This window comes from Babylonia areolata, chromosome 6, assembly GCF_041734735.1.
Source record: "Babylonia areolata isolate BAREFJ2019XMU chromosome 6, ASM4173473v1, whole genome shotgun sequence".
Classification (NCBI taxonomy): domain Eukaryota; kingdom Metazoa; phylum Mollusca; class Gastropoda; order Neogastropoda; family Buccinidae; genus Babylonia; species Babylonia areolata.
The window spans coordinates 3886509-3901623 of record NC_134881.1 but is presented as its reverse complement, the minus strand read 5'-3'; the positions used below and the strand labels follow the sequence as shown (position 1 = coordinate 3901623).

At 43.7% G+C, this 15115-nt stretch overlaps 1 protein-coding gene across 4 annotated transcripts in view; it reads right to left on the bottom strand.

Moving 5' to 3' along the window:
- The window catches only part of LOC143282658 (uncharacterized), a 33380-nt gene that overhangs the window by 16221 nt on the left and 2044 nt on the right, over nt 1-15115 (bottom strand). For 3 of the 4 annotated variants that reach the window (XM_076588314.1, XM_076588316.1, XM_076588315.1), the window contains exons 3-12: nt 14925-14983; nt 14022-14205; nt 12585-12754; nt 10434-10523; nt 9499-9573; nt 8012-8187; nt 6115-6301; nt 4721-4895; nt 1311-3819; nt 656-726 (exon numbers count right to left, since the gene is read on the bottom strand). In XM_076588314.1, the coding sequence (XP_076444429.1) occupies nt 656-726; nt 1311-3819; nt 4721-4895; nt 6115-6301; nt 8012-8187; nt 9499-9573; nt 10434-10523; nt 12585-12754; nt 14022-14205; nt 14925-14983 (3696 nt within the window). The remainder of the gene's footprint in view (nt 1-655; nt 727-1310; nt 3820-4720; nt 4896-6114; nt 6302-8011; nt 8188-9498; nt 9574-10433; nt 10524-12584; nt 12755-14021; nt 14206-14924; nt 14984-15115) is intronic. The other variant, XM_076588317.1, reaches the window with a different exon arrangement.

Sequence of the window (15115 nt, the reverse complement as noted above, 5' to 3'; positions counted from 1 at the left end):
CAAGGCCTTCAAGACTCACTTGTGATACACTTTAAAAAAAAATCCAAGCTTTTTATGTATTGAGTATAATTTCAAAATGTAATGTTTAAGATGAGAAAGATCAGTTTAAAGCAAATTAAGTCCCCTAGCATTAATTACAGAGTAATTTCCCTATTTTACTATCTGCACCAAAACGTTTGCAAAATAAATAAAACTTCCATGCTTAGCAAAAGAAGTTCCTGTTTGAACAAAAAATGATAATAATGACTGCTCTTGTTGTTGGGTCAGAATATAAGATCAAAGTGCCAAGTTTAGAGAATACAAAAAATATAAATATAACAGTATATGCAGTTTGCATATAATAAGCTTCATTTTATATTTTTTTGTGCCCATCCCAGAGGTGCAATATTGTTTTAAACAAGATGACTGGAAAGAACTGAATTTTTCCTATTTTTATGCCTAATTTGGTGTCAACTGACAAAGTAGTTGCAGAGAAAATGTCAATGTTAAAGTTTACCACGGACACACAGACACACACACAGACAACCGAACACCGGGTTAAAACAAAGACTCACTTTGTTTACACAAGTGAGTCAAAAATACTACGCACACATACACACAGAGACAAAAACACATGCACACACACACACACAAAGAAGAGTGAAGATGACGTTACCTGACGCTCCAAATCTCTTTCCCCTGGAAGCACAGACTGTCCTGATCCGTTCAGACCCCCTTCACCTGCTCCTAAACACACACATGACAACACTGGGTAATGAGGTAACAATACAAGACAAAGTAAAGTGTGTTGTGTTCGAAGTTACCTTTATTCAACTTGTGACTGTCTCAGTGTCTAGATACTGTTTCATTCATTTGTAAGATTGTATATATTTTTTTCCTTTATGTTTTGATCACCTGTACTCAATGAAAAAGGTTATCAAAAAAACATAAACAGAGAGACAGAGAGAGAAAAGCAAAGTGTGTTATGTACTGATACCCATCAAGTTGATTAATGATTATTTACTATGTGAGGTTTTCACTTTTCTTTCTTACCTGAATGTACCAGTGGTGAGTTTGTTTATTCTTCTGTTATTTCATTATTTACTTTAAAATATTCATTTACATTACAATATATAGTGTTGTCCTCTTGCAAAATTCTGTAGAAGAAATCCACTCTGATAGCTACACAAATACACATGCACTCAATGACTGACTGGCACGACAAGTTATGCTACTGGTCACGCATCTGCCCAGTGGATGTGGTGCAGTGTATACAACAAGGATATCTCTGAACGCAGTGACACCTTAAGAAACAGAAACTGGGGTCTCACCAGCAGCAGTGGGCAGGTCCAGACGCACGAGATCCACCATGTCCGTGCCTCGGTCAGCACGCTCTGGCTCGTTGAGGTCTCCCAATGTCTGACTGGTACTGTCCGTTGTTCTCTCCAGGAGATTCAAAAATGGGGGAGGCCTCAGAGGCGGGTAATCAGCATCAAACGGCAGCGAGTTCCTTCTGTTCGGGTGCAGATGTTCTGGATTGTTCTGCGTTTGAAGTCTCCTGCAGACTGGGCATGGACTGAAGGACAGTAAGGAGCCGCTGTAGTCGCAGCTGTGCTGGTCGTTGCGTGCCATCTCACGCACATGCTCGACGTCACTGTTGATTGCCCTCTGCAGCGCAGTTGTCGTGGTCCGTCGCAGCAGTCTCTGGTACCTGGACAGGTACATGCAGGAGTGACTGCCCGGCCTGTAGGTCCGCAGCATTTCACTGACCTCACTGTCATCACTCCCACTTGAGCTTGACGACCAAGACCTTGGAGGGGCCCTATCATCACTGTGGATGAAAACATTACCAGACGTGGAGTGAGGGGGCGTGTAGTAGATACTCCCTGAAGGGCTGGGACTGGATTGAATGGGTGTGTCGCCGACACTCCTTGAAGGCCTGAGAGTGGAGGGAGTGGGTGTGTCGCCGACACTCCCTGAAGGCCTGAGAGTGGAGGGAGTGGGTGTGTCGCTGACACTCCTTGAAGGCCTGAAAGTGGAGGGAGTGGGTGTGTCGCCCACACTCCCTGAAGGCCTGAGAGTGGAGGGAGTGGGTGTGTCGCTGACACTCCTTGAAGGCCTGAAAGTGGAGGGAGTGGGTGTGTCGCCCACACTCCCTGAAGGCCTGAGAGTGGAGGGAGTGGGTGTGTCGCCAACACTCCCTGAAGGCCTGAGAGTGGAGGGAGTGGGTGTGTCGCCGACACTCCTTGAAGGCCTGAGAGTGGAGGGAGTGGGTGTGTCGCCGACACTCCTTGAAGGCCTGAGAGTGGAGGGAGTGGGTGTGTCGCCAACACTCCTCGAAGGCCTGAGAGTGGAGGGAGTGGGTGTGTCGCCAACACTCCTCGAAGGCCTGAGAGTGGAGGGAGTGGGTGTGTCGCCAACACTCCTCGAAGGCCTGAGAGTGGAGGGAGTGGGTGTGTCGCCAACACTCCTTGAAGGCCTGAGAGTGGAGGGAGTGGGTGTGTGGTAGACACTCCCTGAAGGGCCGGGAATGGAGGGAGTGGGTGCGTGGCCATCACTGCCTGAAGGGCTGGGAGTGGAGCGAGTGGGCGTGTGGTAGATACTGCCTGAAGGGCCGAGCATGACTGTCTCTTCTGGCACTGCTCCAGCTCTAGCCCTCGCCTCACCATCTCCTTCAGATGAGGAGGATACAGCAGGTGAAGACACAGCGGGTGAGGACACTGCAGCTGCAGACCCTGATGAGGAAGACAGCTGCGGGACAGTCTGGGATGTGCTGGGCACAGGGTGAGCACTACCAAATGCTGCAGAATAGGAACGTTTACCACCTGAACTCCCTGAACTTGCGTGTTTGCAGCTAGTGGCACCTGATGAGCCAGACTCCAATGGAAACGAAACAGAGGGAATGGGCGTCATGTCCAGATTTGGCCCTGATGAGCGTATCACAGAAGAACTGTCTGTCACCGCAGAGACACTGTCACCAGCAGCACTGGCCTCTCCACTCACAGAGGGCCGACGACGAATGGGGAAAAGGCTCCGGGAGAATAACTCTCGCCTTGGCACTCGGGTTTGAGCAGCACACGGGAAGCTACTAATGTCACCCTCTCTGGACACACCTGCACTACCACCATCACTCTGAGGCACCGACCGGGCCACAGACTGAAATGCTGATGGAAGCGCTGATGACGTAGACACAGAGCTGGAATGTAGACTGCGCAGAGACAGCACCGAGTTGTTCATCACCACTGAAGACGAACCGCTGCCCCCGGCAGAAGAAGCCAGGCTGCCAGGAGAAGGACACACGATCTGTGACGTTGATGCTGGCTCCGGACAGGCAGTCTGCCCAGAGTTTGTGGCAGCAGCACCCCGCCGTTGTTCTGAACTTGTCGACGATGGGGTGTTGTTCCCATCAGGACTGCGGTCGCTGTTGCCCCCTGCTGGCAGCAACCTGGCGAAGGAAGGCAGGGTCACAGGTATAGAGGCGCTGCTGGCTCCTATACCGCTGTGGGCAGACCCCAGGCCACCTTCTTGCTGTGATCCTGGGCCGCTTCCCCCGCTGGGAGGGGCAGCACGTCCCGCCCTTAGAGTGCGAGTGGTGCTGTCCTCCTGTATGATCCGCCCACAAGCGCTGCATTGAACTGTGAAGTTACTAAAATAAAGGTTCTCCCTTGTGGCTTCATCACAAGTACTGCAGCCCCCTCCTCCACTTGCAGGGGCAGGCATCCTGTATGGGGGGAAAGGGGGAGAATTCCTGCGCAAAGGGCCGTCACTCTGGCTGTCGCCTGCCCCATTCGCAGCTGAAGTCCTTTCATGACCAACTGCTGCGTCCACTTCCGGCAACCCCTGAAACCAAACAAAAAAGTCAATAAAAAAAAAAAAAATAATCACCTAATTCACTCCTGAAACAATTCGTACTTTTGATAAAAAAAAAAAAAAAATCTGTCTCTGAAATTGATCACAACTGCCACAAGTTGATAAATCATAGCTCTGTCCTTAGCATACTGCAGCAGTAATTTCACATCACGTCTTTTCACATACGTGACATGAGACGACTTAACCTGTGGAAAAAAACACACGCAGCTGATATCTGACAACTCTCTCCTTTGTGAAGAGAGCAACCCATGGGCTGACAAGAAGGCTGAAAGAGACCCTATCTGCTCACACCCCTTACACATACACCAACTGATAGACACACAAACTCTCACATGTTCTCCCATCCCATATATCTGACAACTCTCTCCTTTGTGAAGAGAGCAACCCATGAGCTGACAAGATGGCTGAAAGGAACCCTATCTGCTCACACCCCTTACACATGCACCAACTCATATACACACAAACCCTCACATGTTCTCCCATCCCAACTACCAACTTCTCCACCTTCCTCAACACATTCAATTTCTTTTTTTGCCTACACTGATGGTGATCCGTTTTTTTCCTCTCCACCACATGCCACCCACTCCCCTTGTCATTTTCTTTGTCAGCTGTACGGTTCTTTGCTGAAACCTAGGCCATATCACACAATGTCCAGAAATGGAGACTGCTGATGATTCATTCAGCCCCAAACAACCAAACCAGGCTGCAGGGACCAGTGACAGTGACAGCTCTTGTGTTTCTTTTGTTTTATAAATCATGGCACAACATACTGACATGTACCCACAAAGACATCCTGTTGAACCTACTGTATTTATTGTAGTGAGAAAGTCTGAAATATAACAAGAATTAAAAGAAAGTTCAAAAACCACACCACTTCACGAGGCAGCTGCTGCAGTGGCCTTGACCAGGGATGACGACCACCATCATCGTCATCATCACTGTCGTCGCTGTCTCCTGGTGGCTGAGGTGGGGGGCTGTTGGCCACCAAACGGGGCCTTCTGGGTAAATACGGGTTCAAGGGAGGGGGGGAATCTGGATCCTCGGGACTGAAACATACACACACACATGGATACAGGAACTTCTATTTTTTGACCAAACTAGATCACAAACTCTTTAGCGGCAAAAAGGCACAGGGTAGAACTTTTAAATCAAGGCTGCTCTTCTGTCATAAGTAGCATGAGACTCTGTGTGTGTGTGTGTGAGTGTGTTAGAGAGAGAGAGAGAGAGAGAGAGAGAGAGAGAGAGAGAGAGAGTAAACAGATGATGTGTAAACTGTTTAAATCGATCCAAACCATTTTTTGATCAGCATTGAAAAACAAGATTTTGCAGAACCAAAACCTGTGTGTCAGAATGTTTCCACTCCAGCTAAGCAGTCCTGTCCACAATGGACTAGCATTTTACTGTTAAATATCCAAACAACTGGGCCTAACGCTTGGCTTACAAAAGAGACTGACATAAGTTTACAGCTGGGCGAAGAGCTAAGAGCTGTACGATCATTGGGTTTTTCACTGCAGTAGGAATTCATTTACAGCTTAATCTTTTGTGAAGTATTATGAATATCAAACTAGAGATAACACTGCCTCTTAGTGCTGCAGCCTTGGGGGCTAGTTGGCTTTTGAGGACCACCCCAACGCCGACTGTCCTACAGCCTTCTTGGCCAAGAGAGTGGGGATGTACCTTGGGGCAAAACACTCTCCACTATATCAAATTCCAGCCCCTATATCCGGGACAGTAGATGGTTCCTCTTCTGATCTGATGGTCATAGCCGGACGCAATTATCATACAACTAAAAAACTACTAGCCACTGTGCTTAACATTGCAGACTGACAACTGGGAGGATGCACATCTGGGCCCCGGCAGAGGTGGGTTTTTTTTCAGCCAATGGCTGGCTCCAGGTCAGTCCAGGGTGCTATGGGCTCAAATGGGAAGACTGGAACCGCAGGGCTCAGGATCATCCACTTCATGGATGCATCTTTGGTAGTGTTGCACAATATTTCTAACCAACATTGCAGGTGTTTATATTTCTCAGACCTGGTTTTTGTTGGGATATAAGCATTTTTCTTTTTTATTAATCAGTAAAGATAAAATGACTGCTATAAATCAGTTAATCTGCATGTGTGTGTGTGTGTGTGTGTGTGTGTGCAAGGGTGTGAGTGGGTGTGAGTATGAGAGTGTGTATACATGTGTTTGTGAATGTATGTGTGTGTGTGCCTTGAAAATAGTAAAAAAAATCAACAAGATTTTCAAGACCACTGTTTTTTTCACCTAGGAGGAGACACCTGCTCGGATCCAGTGTCACCACCGGTGCCGCCCCCCTGACGAGCACGCCGAGCTGACAGCATGGCCCAACTGGCACTGTCCCTGGAATGGCTAGTCACGTACCTGGCGTAATCCATGGCTTGCCTCAGGCGATCCTCATGAACAGGGGAGGTGGGGTGCTCAGGCTCAGGCTCTGCAAGTCAAAAATCAATCATAAATGTATTTATGTACCACTGTGTCTTGTGCAGAAACAATTCAAAGCCACACTTACACACAACCTCTTTCACACGCATGTAAAAAGCCTTCAAAAATAATAATGGGATGAAAAAAACACACAAAAAACTTAAACACAATACAGATATGTACGGCAGTCACTTTTGTCTGACTGTGACCTTCAGAACAGCAGCAGAAGGCAACTGCTGTCTGGACTATCTAGGATAAAATTTGTTTATAGTGGAGAGTATTACCCAAGTTACATCCCCACTCTCTCAGCCAAGGGGGCTTTAGGACAGTCAGCATTGGGGAAAATGGGAGAGTAAGGAGGAGCTATTTGGAGAGAGGTATGTTTCAAGGCCAAACATGAAAGAGCTCAGTGCAGGATTTGATGAAGTGAAAGAAGTTCAATGAACTTCCAACAACGAGATTCCCATGCTTTTCTATCTTTTCTTTTTCTCTTGCATGATCCAGAATGCTAACCAGAATTCCCAAAGAGAAACAGTCCACTATCATAAAAAAGAAAAAAAAGGTATTTATATAGCGCTGAATCTTTTGCAGAGACAAATCAAAGCGCTTTCGCACCAGTCATTCACACGCATGCATAACTCTAAAACTGTAGAAACTAAAGACAAGGAAGAGGCAGGGAAGGGAGGCTATTTTGGGAAGAGGTGGGTTTTAAGGCCGGACTTGAAAGAGCTGAGTGTGGAGACTTGACGAAGCGAAAGAGGAAGTTCATTCCAATTGCAAGGTCCAGAGACAGAAAGAACGGCGGCCAACAGTCGAGTGTTTGAATCTGGGTATGCGTAAACAGAGTGGATCCGAAGCCAATCGTAGTGAGCGAGATGGAGAGTAGAGGTGAAGGCAGCCACAGAGATAGGAAGGGGCAGTTTTGTGAATACATTTATAACACAGAGTGCTGATCTTGTACTTTATTCGGAGTGAGACAGGGAGCCAGTGGAGAAAGAAAGAACATGGAGAAAATTACGTTATGTTTAGCCATTATCAAATTAAAGTAATGACAAGTAGTCATTATCAAAGTAATTACACATATTTTTTGTGTGTGTGCAAGCAAAAAGTTCAACATGTGTGTTTCTTTGTATGTATGTGTGTGGCTTTTTTTTTTTTTCTTACTCCCCCCACACACACATGAAACAGTAAATGTTAATAGTGTGACCTAGGTCCTGATGGGATACATAAGAGGGCCTCTCCTGATGCTCTGACGTTAAACTTTCATGTTCAGCGTGAAGCTGTTTCTGACCCAAGGCAGAAGACTTGCAGATAGTTGACAACAGCCTGTGTCCCAAGAGGGGTGACAGGCCTTGATGATGATGATCATAATGACGATGATGACACGCCATTTCTGCCTTTTCATTCTCTGTTTACTTGAAGTACTATAATTCTCACACTGCCTACCTCCACAAACAACAACAACAACAAAGATAAAAAATCAAAAATCATACAAATGCACACTCAAACTATGATCTATATTCTATGACTGAGATAATTTTTTCATATATAGGTTCTAGGGGTGGGAGGGGGTGGGGAAGAAGAGAGAATCGATTATCCAGACCAGACTGAAGACAGTTCACATTGAATCATGGACAATGCCATCAACCTGGAGTAGTGACATCTCCAATGATCAAACGCATCTCTCAAACAGACAAGAAGGCAAAACAGGAACCCTTACCTTGCCTGCCGCTATCGTTATTGGGAAGGAAGGGTTGGTTCATGCCCAAGATGCCCAACAGTCTCATGTAGCGCAGCTGGTTGGTCACCCTCCTTTCGTTCCTCTCCCTCCAACGGCTGCCCAGTCTGCCTCTGTTCACATCACCGCCGCGGTATGGGGGAAAGTTGTGGGTATACCTGAAATATTGAAATCATATATATATATATATATATTAGTTCTTCCTTGTTGCGCTCTCTCTCTCTCTCTCTCTCTCCTCTTCTCTATGTTTCTCTCCCCCCCCTCTCTCTCTATATATAAAATCATATTGTTTATCACCCAATGCTTTTGAGTAAACCTCTGATTGAATCAAAGGTACGCTAAAACAATTAAGCCAAATCTGAAGTGATAAGAAGTCCCTTCATCTAACATAAAAGAAAAAAGAAAAAAAAAGTATGATGCTTCCTTCCGTTCATGCATGTGCAGTTGCAAATCCAAAGATGAAATAGTGTTTCTTACTTCATACAAACAGGTTTCAGTTTTCCACACATCTTTTTGTCTGCTCCACTTTTCTAGAGTTTTGCTGAGAGGCTATGAAGCATGATAAGCCAGTTCTTCCTCAGCTACAAGTTAGGGGTGGGGAGCTGAGCTGTACAGGTTTAAAATTTTGTTTTTATTCCCCTCTGTCCAGAAATTAAAATGTTCTAGAGGAAGTCTGTAACATATGACAACAACACACATACATACATATATGCAAAGTGCATACACTCATGCACTGATGTGTACACACCTATTTTATGGAATATACACTGATGTTTATACACTTACTTTATGGACACATAGACACATACATGAATATCAGTGCACACACACAGACATGCACACAAGTACAAACAATCCACCCACACACAACAGAAAATAATAAAACACACAAAGCCATGCCAACTTCTAACAAGACCTGAGAGAAGCATTTTCGTTACCTGAAAACAGCAAAAAATTACTGTCAGTTCCAACACCTACACTGGTCATGCCAAATCATCAATGTTTCAAAATAGATACTGCTCTTTCTTCATGCCCTGAGGGCAAATTACAGTCAGGTTCGCTTTCAATTGGGCATTGTATGCTATTTCATTATTTGGTTTCAATTCAATATGGTGATGAACAAGAAGCATGTCGAATCAAACAATGGTACTGGTTGGACTGAAGTGAATCACAAACAATGGAAAGACTCAATCATGTAGTGCTGCTGTTTGGTGTGATCATGTCAGTTTACTGTGATCAACAATGTTGTCACAGATCAAATTTATTATGACACATGGCACCCAGTGGTGGTCAGAATTTAGTTTTCAGACACAGATAGGGCACACACAGGGCACGGGTCAGATCTGAGTAAAATAAGTTGCGCCTTGTAGGCTGGAAATTGTGGTTCTACCTTTAAAACATAGCACTTGGCAAGTCTGCAAACATCAATCCCCCCAAACCCCTGAGTAACAATCACCAGTTTTTTTTACCTGGGCTGCAGTAGTCTTAACCTTGTGCTTCCCCCTCTCCTTGCATGTTCTCTCATTGCTTCTTCTCTCGCTAACCTGACATCAAAGACATCGTCAAGTTTCAACTCGCCACAAAACTTCAATCAGCCATTACATTCTGCTTCAAATGACATTTCTGACAGTCATTCCAGTTCCACTGAACCGTGTGCGTGTGTGTGTGTGTGAGAGAGAGACAGAGAGAGAGAGAGAGAGAGAGAGAGAGAGAGAGAGAGAGAGAGAGAGATTCAAAAACTTTATTACTCAAGGATAAAGATTTTAGGCATTGCCTAGTCTTCCAATCTGTCCTTGTGACAACAAAAACAGTAACGATAAGACACAACAATAATAACAATAGTAAATACTACCACTACCACTACTACTACTAATAATTATTATAGAGAGAGAGAGAGAGAGAGAGAGTGTGTGCGTATGTGTGTGCATGTCTGTGTGTGTATGCGTTTGCGTGTGTGTCCCACCTTCCAGTTCCACATATGGTCCAAAATTAGAAATAAAGTCAAACACTGAAAACCTGTCTGTGATCGTAAGTAAGCACACCATGAATATACTTGATGTCTTTTGTCATCAGACAAAGAGAATTGAAAATAAAGGATAAAACAGCTCAAACTGGAAGGCAGCACACAGACAAGTGTCTTCCACTTCATGGTATCTTTGGGTATTGGTGAAGTCCCCGAGACATTTATTTATGTGTACAGATCTGGCATTTGGAGAGTCAGTCAAGCACAATATCTGACAGTCTGAGCATACACACACTTGCACACACACTTACACTCATTCACTGAAACACTCTCATTCAGACACACACATTAACATTCACTCACTCTCCCATTCACACACACACTCACACACTCAAATGCACATGATACACCACCACCACCAAATCAGAAACCAAACCTTACCGCCGCCTATAATCATAGTTTCTTGACATGTCGGTGCCATTACAAGTACCAGTGTACAGGTAGTGGCCATAGGTGTCAAACTTCACCCACCTGTAACAGAACCACACCATGTCAACATTCTGTTTACACTTTCCTGGATGTGGGTTCATTTACAGGTTCTTTCAGTTCACAAATCAAATCATGTTGCACAAGAGCCTGCAGTCTACAAAAAGGGCCATTTCAGGGTTCGGTCTGATGAACTGAAGGGAAAGGGCCATTTCAGGGTTCTGTCTGATGAACTGAAGGGAAAGGGCCATTTCAGGGTTTTTGTCTGATGAATTGAAGGGAAAGGGCCATTTCAGAGTTCTGTCTGATGAACTGAAGGGAATGGACCATTTCAGGGTTCAGTCTGATGAACTGAAGGGAATGGGCCATTTCAGGGTTCTGTCTGATGAACTGAAGGGAATGGGCCATTTCAGGGTTCTGTCTGATGAACTGAAGGGAATGGACCATTTCAGGGTTCAGTCTGATGAACTGAAGGGAATGGACCATTTCAGGGTTCGGTCTGATGAACTGAAGGGAAAGGGCCATTTCAGGGTTCTGTCTGATGAATTGAAGGGAATGGGCCATTTCAGAGTTCTGTCTGATGAATTGAAGGGAATGGGCCATTTCAGAGTTCTGTCTGATGAACTGAAGGGAATGGGCCATTTCAGGGTTCTGTCTGATGAACTGAAGGGAATGGGCTATTTCAGGGTTCGGTCTGATGAACTGAAGGGAATGGGCCATTTCAGGGTTCTGTCTGATGAACTGAAGGGAAAGGGCCATTTCAGAGTTTTTGTCTGATGAACTGAAGGGAATGGGCCATTTCAGGGTTCTGTCTGATGAACTGAAGGGAATGGGCCATTTCAGGGTTCTGTCTGATGAACTGAAGGGAAAGGGCCATTTCAGGGTTCTGTCTGATGAACTGAAGGGAAAGGGCCATTTCAGGGTTCTGTCTGATGGACTGAAGGGAAAGGGCCATTTCAGGGTTCTGTCTGATGAACTGAAGGGAATGGACCATTTCAGGGTTCTGTCTGATGGACTGAAGGGAAAGGGCCATTTCAGGGTTCTGTCTGATGAACTGAAGGGAAAGGGCCATTTCAGAGTTCTGTCTGATGAACTGAAGGGAAAGGGCCATATCAGGGTTCTGTCTGATGAACTGAAGGGAATGGGACAAACTTGTACCTGTAGACAGGCAAAATAACAGATGGGGTAAAAGAAAAAAACCCATAAAAGAAAAAAACAAGAGAGGCAAGGCCTTCAAGACTCACTTGTGATACACTTAAAAAAAAAATCCAAGCTTTTTATGTATTGAGTATAATTTCAAAATGTAATGTTTAAGATGAGAAAGATCAGTTTAAAGCAAATTAACTCCCCTAGCATTACAGAGTAATTTCCCTTTTTTACTATCTGCACCAAAACGTTTGCAAAATAAATAAAACTTCCATGCTTAGCAAAAGAAGTTCCTGTTTGAACAAAAAATGATAATAATGTCTGCTCTAGCTGTTGGGTCAGAATATCAGCTCAAAGTGCCAAGTTTAGAGAATACAAAAAATATAAATATAACAGTAAATGCAGTTTGCATATAATTAGGCTTCATTCTTTATTTTTTTTGTGCCCATCCCAGAGGCGCAATATTGTTTTAAACAAGATGACTGGAAAGAACTGAATTTTTCCTATTTTTATGCCAAATTTGGTGTCAACTGACAAAGTAGTTGCAGAGAAAATGTCAATGTTAAAGTTTACCACAGACACACAGACACACACACAGACAACCGAACACCGGGTTAAAACATAGACTCACTTTGTTTACACAAGTGAGTCAAAAAGAACGAGGAACAAATCCAAAGATTCCCTGATGCACAAAACAAATCGCATGTGCACACATTCACAGATGCACACATATGAGAAAGCACATGTGCATACAAACACACAAGCTCACTCACACACACACACACACATGAAAGCTGATCATGCAGATGTATCACCAAGTAGACTCTTGGTGATATGCCTGAATGCTAAAATTTTGTGGACAGTTGTAGTGCTTCACAAAGGTGACACACAAGGACTGGTGTTCTGTGTTCTGGTGCCATTTCTCTTTTTGAGATGATATGGTTCTGATCTTATGCTTACCGCACAGTCTCAAACTCCCTTTTGGCAGCACAGCTGATGGTGGGTTTGGAGTAGGTCCAGTCCCAGAAGAACACCTTGTTCTTCGTCGCAAACACCAGTAGGTTGTCCACAGGGTGAAAGGTCAAGGATGCAATCAGTGTGTTGGCCATGTACACTTCACTGCCACCACCCTGTCCACAAAACCATGTCATGCAGTCATGGCGCCAGTCCAAATCAATGTAAGTCATTAAGTGTCAACAAAATCATGTCTAGTAGTCCAAATTAATCTTCAGGGTTTTGGGTCCAAATCCTGGTCACAGCACCTAGTGGGTTAATTATGAGTGGAGATTTCCCCCATCTTGCATGTCAATGGATGTGCAGACCTTCTAGTGCCTGAATCCCTATCAACTGTATGCAGAAGATCAAATACGCACACTGAAGATCCTATAATCTGTGTCAGTGCTCAGTGGGTTGTGAGAACAAGAACATAAACAGCATTCAAAGACCTGAAAACAGAGTATGGATGCCAACATGGTGGGGTAAAAACAGTTACGCATGTCAAAGCCCACTCATACAGAAAAGAATGACAATAATTTTGGTGCACTTACAAACATCAATTTATGAAGAAATTTTCGCCTCAGCACTCAAAGCATGTGCACCACTAGCCTCTCTCCACAAATCAAATTCAGACCAAAATACAGTGAAATAGCCAAGCCACACACACACACAAATCTTTCCGTCATAAGCAGGCAACTCTACCATAGCATCAACCAAAGCTCAGTGTAATGACACACTGATTGTTCCTGACTTTGCCAAGGAAAAATGAAAGGTAACTTGAGCTGACAAAAAAACAAAGCAGGGAAGCTATGCCCATAGTTTGCTGACAGTTGCCGAAACCAATTTTGTTTGAATGCCAAAACTGGGTGTGTGTGAGCATCATCACCTCTTTCCACTTTGTTTCTGCTATTCTGCTCTTGACTGGTCTGGCTGTATAATTTTTTTTAAACACATTTTTTATTGTCAACAAGATGCTTTTCAATTGCCAGTTTTAAAGCATAAACACTGTAGCAATTTCAGAGCACAAGAAACATATACTGTCATTCTTGTATTATGAATGCTCTGCATATGCCTGATGATGTGCCATCTACAAGTTGTGATGTCATGCTGAAAAGCACCAAAGAAAAGTATTTTGTTCTTCTTAATGGAAACAGTCAATCGCTAAATATTTTTTTTAAATTTTCATGTTAAAACAGTAAATAAATGTGTGCTTTGTTTCTATAGCTACTATGTTCAGTCTATTACTGGCATTACTTGCTTCAAGGTTCTGATGACAACTAAACGACTTAAAAGCCTGAGTCAATCAAAGACCATGTAGCACTGAAAACTTGTACCACAACTAGATCATGACGTTTTTGGACACCTCTACATGCAGCCATACACACATGCTGCTATGCTCACCCTCAGATCCCAGATTCGAACCTGACCGCCGAGGCAACCCGAGGCCAGGATGTCATTATGGGACGGATGGAAGGCAATGCACCAGGGGGTGCGGGGGTGTCCTGTCAGAATGTGCGTGCACTTGCCTGTGGCTACCACTGTCACACGCACCGTGTGGTCTCCATGGGTTGAAGCAATTTTGGTTCTGAAACGCACAACTTTAAAGGTGAAAAACCCAACAACAAAAAACACAATAACATAACAACAAAAAAATATTTTTAAAACTATGCAAAACTGAAAATCTTCTTCAGTGCTTCATTGAAGTCTGAACAGGTTAGTCAACATTGTTATCATTTTGCATACAGAATTCACAACAACAAACATAGTATAAACAACATGAACCAACCTGAATCATATATATATATATTCATCACTGACACAAACAAGTTTTTGTGGAACTGAAAGTTGTTTCCACTGAGGCAACAAACATTTGATAACAGATAAGCAAGTCACTGTTTTATTTACTTTTAACAGCCACACAAATTGTTTCAACCTTTTCTTGTTTTTTTTAAAGACTTTCCAGCTTGGACATTTCAGAACAATAATTTGAAAACTTAACATCTGACACACAAATGAACATGAATGCAGTTATAAATCAAAAAAGCATGAAAACATATCATTTGTAGACTTTTCCTCTAATATAATTTTTCCTTTATCTTCATTCCATCAATTTGCTCTTTTTACCTTTGTGACACTTGCCAGTCTACCCAGCCAAGCAGATGTAGCCTCTGCATCATGGAGTGTTTTATGATGGAGACTTCAGAAATAAGCATATCCACACACACTTTTATAGTCATACCTGTATACTGACTTAGACTTGCCATTAAGTCACAAGGAACCATAAGGAAAATAAAAATCACTCACCTTTCCCGATTAAATTCAACAAGAAATGTGGCTTTGGGCTCTCCAGAAAATTCACATGGCTGTGGACAAATAAAAAACCATGATTAATCAATGACTGCCATCAACTGATCAAGCCAGTAATATCATTAATTAAAAAAAAAAAAAAAAAATCACTGACAAGCTCCTTACACTGCAGTTACAACAAATATTTC